At 32.3% G+C, this 9,877-nt stretch overlaps 1 protein-coding gene across 1 annotated transcript; it reads right to left on the reverse strand.

Annotated features, from left to right (window-relative positions):
- Positions 1–3,932: 3,932 nt before the first annotated feature.
- LOC108997995 (LOB domain-containing protein 4-like) lies at positions 3,933–7,732 on the reverse strand. Its single transcript, XM_018974406.2, has 2 exons — positions 7,331–7,732; positions 3,933–4,420 (listed from the first exon to the last, which is right to left on the reverse strand). The coding sequence occupies exons 1-2, from the start codon at positions 7,505–7,507 to the stop codon at positions 4,010–4,012; spliced, it is 588 nt and encodes a 195-aa protein (XP_018829951.1). The 5' UTR covers positions 7,508–7,732; the 3' UTR covers positions 3,933–4,009.
- Positions 7,733–9,877: the final 2,145 nt, after the last annotated feature.

The following is a 9,877-nucleotide window of genomic DNA, read 5'->3' on the forward strand; positions in this document are numbered from 1 at the left end:
CTACAATGGACTTGAAGTGAACTGAGTGGCATGAGGGAGGGGCAGTTGGCTTAAGTGGAGGAAGGATTTTATGGCTAGAAAAGCTGACCACAAGGGGTAGGGTATAGGCTGTGCATGCTGTGCAAGCATGGTGGTTTCGGTTGCTTGTGAAATAAATTAACTTGTGTGTGAGAATGCATGCATCTGAAGGAGTGTAAAGGCGGTTTTGGGGGATTTGAACTTCAAATAAGGGAGGGGATCAGCAGGTGGTACAAAGCTAAAATGATGAAAGGCGTGGTACTAAAAAAGGGTGTAAGGCTTTGTAAGAAAAGCACGGTCTTGCCTTGTTTTACACTCATCCTTCTTACACATGTAATAAGCCAGACATGTGTAAATGAGATCCAAATGGAGGTGATGATGTCATGTGTAAAGTAAGGTTTCCTAGTGATTCTTAGCTGATTGGGGCATCCTACATGGCATGGTGACAGTTGGTTGGAGACGTGGCCCACTAGATGCCACGTGGCGATTTCTAATTGTTCCAATTTGGCACCTGAAAATCACGAAAGTTTTTATTGCACCACAAGTTCCTAAAAGTTCTCGCAAATCCAACGGTAGAATCCATTTTTTCTAATTATGATCCCAAGTGCTTAAAAAAATTCCAAATAGAAATACGCCATCTTTACATATCATAATTCAATTGTGCAATTAAATCGAAATCCTAAGTAGTTTTAGGCATCGTTTGTTTTCGTAGATGAGATGAGATTTTTTTAGATTTGTGTGAATAATATTGAGATATTTGAGTTGAGATGAGATGACATAGTTTCTAAAATATATGTGTGTTTTGTTCATAGAGGTGAGATGAGATGGTTTTAACATTTTTTGGGATTTGAAAAAGTTGTGGGTCCCACTAATTATTGTGTGCATTTTTAAATGATTGGGTTCTAGTTATTTAAATATTTTTCATTAATTAATATCAAATATTAATTAAAAATAAAAAGATACGTAACATTATTAAACTAAATTTGTAGTAAATTAAACTTTATATTTTAAAATAATTGGATAATATATTGGGTAATATAAAATTAAGATTTATATTTTAAATTAATTTTTCTATTTCCAAATTTGTAATAAATTCAACTCAACTTGAGACAATGTATACTAGAAAAGCAAACCACAATGCCAATTTTTCAGCATTCGAAAAAAGTAAATATTATCCATGGGACCCAACACATAGTTACCTACATACAAACCTTTATAAAAATGCACACACACGAAAAATAGTTAGGGGTGAAATCGGTCCAGTCCGGTGATGGATTGAAATTTTCGATCCATCATTTCTTCCAAACCGAACATCCATAGGGACCGGACTGGACTGGTAGCTATCGGTCTGGTATGGTCAGGTTAGTCCATTCCGTTTGGCCTAATTATTTTATTATTTTTTCATATTTTTTTTCAAATAAATTAATAAAAAAATTATTTAAATTACTAAATTAAAATTAAGTGAATTATTAATGTGGATTATGTAACTAACTCCTTAAAAAAATATTTTACTATAATTATATTTATGATGTTGATAGTTACTACTTACTAACTTAGACTTTACTCTTTAGTATGAATAATTATTAATTATTGGGGTGGAGACTAGTTTTGGAGCTGAAAAATCGAGAAACAGTGAATTCGCTCGACTGTCGCTCGACCTAGCGCTCAAGCGAAGCTCTAACCATGACTTCGCTAGAGGTGCGCGCTAGACAGTGGGCTTGAGAAAAACTCAACACGTGAGTTCGCTCGAGTCTTGTGCGACAGTGGGCTCGAGTGAGACACAAACCTCAATTTTCTCTCGAGCCATGCTCGACACCCTGCTAGAGCCAATGTTAATAACTATCAAATAATTTCATTGTACATAGATTATTCATGCTTGCTTGTAACTTAGGTATTTAAAAAAATTACCTAATTATTTGGTACAAAGTAGCAAACACTTATATATTGCTTTTATTAAATTCAAATTACAAAATTTATTAACGTTATAAACTATAATATGTGTGTAAGATGATCTCATTTCTAAATCAACACATGTCATCAAATAATTATATTCAATGTGCATTAAGTAGTACCAATATTAAATATTGTAAAACATATACAACTATTCTGCTTAACAAGTACACCACTACAATAAATAAAGAAAATGACACATACACCACTAGTTTCAATTAGACGTTCAATGGCCACCCTTATTTTTCCACATCAGTATGGCAATCTCATTTCTTATTGCAGCCATAGTTTGGGCTTCTTTAGTCGTCATGTCCAAACTACGAGATGGCCCTACCCCGTCACGAACATACTCCTCAATCATAGGGAGTTGTGTCCAACTCCAATACCGAAATAACCAATAGTCAGGAGTCGCCATTCTAATGAAATTTTGTAACACACAACATACTGTCACGATGAGTCCTTGCCTCCCAACGGAATATGCAGACATTAAGCTTAAAATTTTAAACCGTTCTTTAAGTGCACCAAAAGTGTGTTCTATGATATTACGAAGCGATGAATGACGGTAACTAAAATAGTGTTCCTACCCTCAAAATTAACGCTGCTTATGGTGCTCACATTTGTGTGGTACTGTTCTTAGGGATAAGGGCAAAATCCCCGTAGTGCATGGGAAAGCAAAATCAACCAAATAATATTTACCTAACAACATAGATTTCAAAACACACAGTGAGATGACTTGAAACGGAAAAGAAATAACACAAAATCAAACATTTTTGCATTAAATAATATAAGAAGTTTACCCCTGGGCAGCCATAAAAATCGGATGGATCTTTGACTCTCAACACATGGAGAAATACACGGGCGTCATGCGCTATTCCCTTCCATCCGGTGTATACAAATATGAACTTCATATCGAAATCACATATACATAATACATTTTGGGCAACTCGCCCACACTGGTTTCTAAATGCCTCACATACTAAGGCTGGTACTACGACGTCCATCATAGGCTGGTTTTCGTTCGTAGAGGCTTGTAATTGATCACTTGGGTGGGGTCGTGCATATACTTTCTCAATGTTGATTTGAGGAAAATATCGTAAATTCTTTCCCAACTTGGAGCTAGGCAGATTGACCTTGTATGCTTAGCCCAACTCTATCTCTTTATATGTTGTATGCTATATCCCATGACCAGATGACCTCTTTAATGTAATACGTTTCCAAGTACTGTTTCATCGAGTAGGTGATATTGTTGTTGAGGGAAGTCACAACACAGGAGAAAACCTAGATTTCTATGGCCATGATATCATAATTGTGTTGAATACTTGGGGGGAAATGAAACTTGGTTTCTATGGCCGGCCATGATATATATCATTGTACTGTTGAATACTTGGGGGGAAATGAAACGTAACTTGGTTGTTTAAGTGCAACTTGTGAAACGTAAGTAAGCAATCTAAGATTGAGAGTGTGTAAAGGCGATCATTTTAAGTTGGGCGCTTGCATGCATGGCTAATCAGGTTTTCTATGTATACTTAGATTTCCGTGAGTTTGATACCGCACGCATGGTGAGTGGCACAGAAGTTTGCCCTTAGCAATATTATATATACTTAGCAAAAGTGATATCTTCCCAGCCAATACCAGATCATCAAAATAATAGTACTCATTGGCGCGCATTGACGTGCGGAAAATTAAAAAGGCAAACAAATATACATACACTAGTTATATAATATTGCTCATAATTACATGTTTAGAAATTTCTGATATATATGGTTAATGATCATGAACATCATCTGATCTAGATCATAAGGTAGAGATCTAGATCATGTGCTACAAAGTTACATATATATATATATATATATATGTTAACAAGGATCGGAGGGGACAAAAAAAAGTAACTATATGAGGGGTAGGCCGGGTAGGCAATACATGAGCAAGCCCTATATATATTATATATATATATATATATATATATATATATGATAGGAATTAATTAATAAGGAAAAATATATCAATCTAATTGATCAAGGCAACCTAGGTAGATAGACAGCTAATATGACCACAAAGACTCTCCCATATTGGCCTGATGATCTATCTCATGCACAATGTCCATGGGAAAAAAAGACTTGGTCTGAGAAGGCAGGTGATGGTGATGATAATGATGATGAGACTTAGCCGAGGCCGGGAATGAATTATTCAGATCAGGAGGAGAATTCATGGTTGTGGGTGGATAATTAGAGGTTGTAGTAGTACTAGTGGATATCGAAGAAGCTGGGTGCTGCCGCATTTTCATGTGTACAACCTCAGCCTGTGCAAGTGCCAATTGAGTTTGGAGATCATCAACCTGTTGTTGTAGAGATGAGATGGCTCCCACACAACCATACACAGGATCTCTTACCCTAGCGTTTGCTTCGTACACCATTGAACTCACTGCATCGCTTCTCTGGTGCTCCGGCAATTCCTGCATATTTAGTTTTATTTATTTCACAACGTACCCCTAAGAGATCATGCACGTACGTACATGCACTTTCTATATATTCATGAGGATCATGACTGTACGTACATGTTTTAAAAGGAGAAAAAACAGGAAAGAAATTAACAAATTAATTAAAAGTTGGCTAGCTAGCTATATATATATATATAGTAGAATTATATTTTAATATTGATGTGTCAAAATAGTTATATAATATCCTATACCAAATTAAGTTATTTTAATTTAAATAAATCAAATAATTGTCTTATATATATATATATATTAAAATATTATATATGACGTCATGATTCCTGTAATAAATAATATTTTTACTGACCCATACATGAACCGGGTTTTATTGGAATTAATTACTATATGATCATGCATGTTCTTAAAGCAAAAGCTGGACTGCAAGATGATTGTTACTGCCCAATTATGAATGACTTACTTGATTTGCCATAAATTAATTAATTAAGAATATTAGATATTTAACGCTGATCAGTCGACCAAAAGGCTAGCTGGCTGTAATTGCATGATTCCAAAACAGACCCTAAATCATGAATGTTAATGGTCGTAAAGTAGAAGCTGTACTTAATTATTAAACTAAAACAATCATACTGCATGTGTATGTGTTTCAAATAATTAAAGCTAATGATTTTATGAAGATCATCGCCTTTATTCTCAAATCACTCAGGGAATCATGCATATTGATGATCTGTAGGGCCTTAATTACTTTGGGTCGGGTCTCCAACTGAAATTAACCACTATATAACAGATCAAAGTATAAGCTAGTCATCATGAAGCTGGCTTAATTGATTACTTTTTCGCTTTTTTCAATATATATTTTCTTCCTAATTAAGTTAATTAGTCGCTAACGGCACTAGTACTTGATAAAGAATATTAATGCAAATTAAAAAAAAAATATTAAATATTGCAATTAATTAAACAACAATATTCAAAATTAGTTTCAACAGATCAACATACATATATACATATATATATATATATATGCACACGAGAAATAAGGAAGTCTAATTTTCAATATATATGCATGTAAAAAGTTAAGAAATTTAATGTATTAATTAAGGTCTCTGAAATCATTAGAAATAAGCTATAAAAAGATACAAGGATGATCAGCTAGCTAGCTGATCTGACAATTCTGCACATCAAACCATATTAATTAAATGAAAATTATTTTTATACAGTCATTCCTATATATATTAGTTGTGCTAAGCATATTTACAAGCACACACATATTTTACATATATATATATATATATATATACACGTCGTAGGTTCATGATTTATTAAATATCTGATCATGAGGGCCGGCGGGCATCAAATATTAAAGAGGGATTGAGTATGACATGCGTGATGCATGACTAGCTAGCAGCTTGATAAAATGGCAGTCAAATCGATCGTGATCGTGATCGTGATCAGGTTAATTAGTACCCAATACGTACGAAATTAATTTGAACTCTTTTTCACCCTAGCTAGTCTATCTTTTTTCTTTGTTTCTAATTTTTTTTTTTTTTTTTGGGCATGCCCATCTTAATCAATTAAATGAGATAATTTATGTTATATTTATAAGCGTTTGCCAATTAGTATTTCCCAGCTCCCTACTAGTGATTTTTGCGGCGATTGAAATTGCCACAAATAATACCCAAAATCGCCACAAGTAGTGAAGAAGGACTGCCTTAATTTCTAGGAATAAACTAAATGCAAAGTTAATATAATATTTATATATGTTGGTTTATCTGGAATTAAACGATTAATTTTTTATTGGTATTATGTTTTTGTTTTTGAGGAAATTAGTGATTTATTGAGTATAGATTTTGTTTTAAGGCAAGTAGTTGTTGTCAATAATTAGATTAATTAAAAGGAAAAACACAAGAGAAATAGATCAAAATATATATATATATATATATAAGAAGAAGTCAATATATATATGTTAAACCGAAATTAAAAAATAAAAATAAATTTGGAATAGGAAGTGATCATCTAAAATATATAGGATCTACATGATCAGAATTGCCTCTGATCTAGTCATATGAAAGAAGCAAATCACGCAATCTCTATGTTATAATTTTAGACTTCTCTACCTTATTTTCCCCCCTAATTTACCCATTTAATTAACTATCAAAGTATGTACTACGAATTTACGATTGAAACCCTAGTACTACTGATGCCATATATATATATCCAATATGAGAGCTCTAGCTAATATTTTAAAAGCTAGAAGTTTCAAACAATTATAATTAGGAGCTAGAGTAGGACAACTACTATTGAGTGGCGAGGAAAGACGATCAGGAGTAAGTTATTAATTAGTAACCTAGCTAGCTACTTAATTAAGGTCTCGTTTGTTTTTACAGATAAGACGAGATGAGTTAAGATAAAAGTTAAAAGTTGAATAAAATATTGTTATAATATATTTTTTTAATATTATTTTTATTTTAAGATTTGAAAAAATTAAATTGTTTATTTTATTTTGTATAAGAATTTGAGAAAGTTATAATGATTAGATGAGATAAGATATATAAGATGAAAAGCTTTTGGAAGTGAACGAGGCGGCCTAAAGCACTATATATGTTTATAAACTAGTCCTGGGTGGGCCAATATAGATATATAGACAAAATTTTAAGTGTTGTTAATTAAACTAGTTAAGAAATTCCTCATCAAATGTTGAATATTAGGGTTATAATCTGAGCCTTTCTACTCCATTAGAATATTTGAAAAGTCCAAGAGATACCCAACGTACATCACTAAATTAGACCACTTCTCTATGTGAAAATGACTTGAAGATAATAAAGTATTAATTACTAATATATATATATATATATAGAGAGAGAGAGAGAGAGATCAGAGAGAGAGATGCATGCATGGGAATTGGAATTGAACCTGTAACATCTTGTTGACATTGCTTGCTCCAAAAACCTTGTGCACGCTAGCAAACTTGTGCGGTTCGTCGGCTGGAAAATAAGGAGCGAACACGCAATCCTGCGCACATCTCCTTCGAAGAAGCTTGCATGCCGCGCATGGCGACATTGCACCTTGTTTTCTTCCGCTCTCCTTCATTGATATTTTCGTGGGTGACACCAATTAGACTCAATACGTACTGTACTACTACAACTTTAGGTTTATAAATTTAATTAGCTAAAAAAACACGCAGCTAGCTAGCTAGCTAGAAGACGAAAACAAAAGAAAGAAGAAAAAGAAGGTAACAATAACTTGTGCAACAAGGGAAGTTGAGAGAGAGAGAGAAAGAGAGAGAGAGAGAGAGAGAGAGAGAGAGAGTGTGTGTGTGTGTGGACTGTGGAGGGGAGGGGGAGATCAAAAGGAGAGGTAGCGGACGTTATATAGAGAGGTAAAGGGACAACAAATCTTTAGCTAGATTTTCTGGACAAAACATCGTTGTTGATTAGATCTATTGACCCCACCTCAATATATATGATCGGTGTTTTTTTTTTTGGGTATAATATTTTAAAAAATAATAAATATATAATATTTTTCACAAAATATTTCACCATCATATTTTAAAATAAAAGATATTATTATAAAATACTATATAAAAGTAACACAACTTTATAAAAATATCCTCATTTTACATCATCATATATTGTGAAAAGTGTTGTCTCTATTATTACTCCAATATTTATGATCCCTTTTTTTTTTTTTTTTTGCTAAAATATATTTACCAAGATATTTTTTAAGGTATTTTCCTATTTATGATAATTATATAGCTACCACGTTTTTTATTCCACATAATTAACGTCCACTAATATAATATATATATATATATATAATTGCTTGAAAGATCGATATATGTGCTATATATACAAATTATTGCTTAATGTATTTATTCACCAAAAAGAAAATTGGCATGCATACTCTTTTTCCTCTCGGTATAACCAATTAAGTACAAAACGTACACAGTTCATTTTTTTAACATTTTCTTTAAACATGGTAAAGATGAATGAAAAAAGATACTATGCGGCCCATATTTGACCGTTACAGTGTATTACTGAGCAATTTTTTTTTTTATTTAGTGATTAAAAAGGTGATTTTTAAGTGTATTAACGTATTTTTTTATTTTTTAAAAATATTTAAATATATTAAAAATGTGAAAAGAAAAAAAGAAAAAAAAAGGTAACTAGGAAAGCACCGCTCAAGATGAATTAGAAATCCTGTCTTTAATTAGTACTCGATATGCAAGGAATTAATCATTATTTTAGAAATTATGTTGGTCCGTACGATTAGACTTTAAAAGAAATTATATATGATGATGCAGTCATGACGACCTAAGAGCACAAGCATTGGTCTTATCAAAAGGGAAGTTTTATCAAAATTTGATAATATGGGAGTTAAAACAAAGGTATTGGATTTGGTATATCACCAAAGCTCAAGCTTTGAGTTATAGTATCTTCACTTCTATCTCTATATTTAAAGATTCACAAATCTTGTACTTATTTACAAAGAACTCAATTAAAACTCAACATCCAAACGGAACCTAATTCTTCTTTTAATCCCTCTCATGTGTTGGCGTTGGCATTGATCTAGTCGGGCTTTATGGTTCGAGCCCTATTGTCGACCTAACCAAATCCCATTTCTCCAACTATAATATTCTCCGACTCAGATTGGTTGACCGTACGTACGTACTCCATGGAAGTGCAGTAGTTCTTCACGTACCGTCATGACCGACCATTAAATCAAGATTTGAATTCAATTATATGCATTGAGTAGTTTCAATTTTTATTTTGTCATCCACAATCACATTTTAAGTGGTTGTTGATCATTTAAGGATTAACATATAATAAAATCACTTATAATAATGGATCACATAAACAGTATTAATGTGACTGATCATGAGATGGATGCAGGATGACAAAATCACAGGATGAAGATCAGCATCATATATATCTATATATATGTGTGTGTGTGTGTTTATATATTGTTTGTGCATGAAGAAAATCAAAGGGTGAAACCAAGAATTAATATACGATGGAAGATCTCATTCATGCATGGTCCTACAGGCCGCCATGTTCTAATTAATTATATATATATATATATATATATATATATATATTTATATAAACGCACAATGGTATGCAAGACATGATCGAACACGGATACGTACGTACATATAGTCCCTCTACATTCCAAAATATTTAATTAAATCAGTACTTAAGCTGGTAGATTAAATATTAATATATTTGCAAAGAAAAATTTAACTTATCATTTTCTACATCATATATTAATATGTGATTTATTATTTTTTATTCTTCCATTTAAACACATATTTACACATTAATATGTGTGTTTAAATAGAATAATAAAAACGACAACTCACATGTTGGTATAATATGGTATATAGAAGATAATAAGTAACATTTCTCATCTGTAAAATAATTCCCGATGCTAATATTTCTTTCGCGTAGATATTATCAA

Source organism: Juglans regia, chromosome 2 (assembly GCF_001411555.2).
Source record: "Juglans regia cultivar Chandler chromosome 2, Walnut 2.0, whole genome shotgun sequence".
Lineage (NCBI taxonomy): Eukaryota > Viridiplantae > Streptophyta > Magnoliopsida > Fagales > Juglandaceae > Juglans > Juglans regia.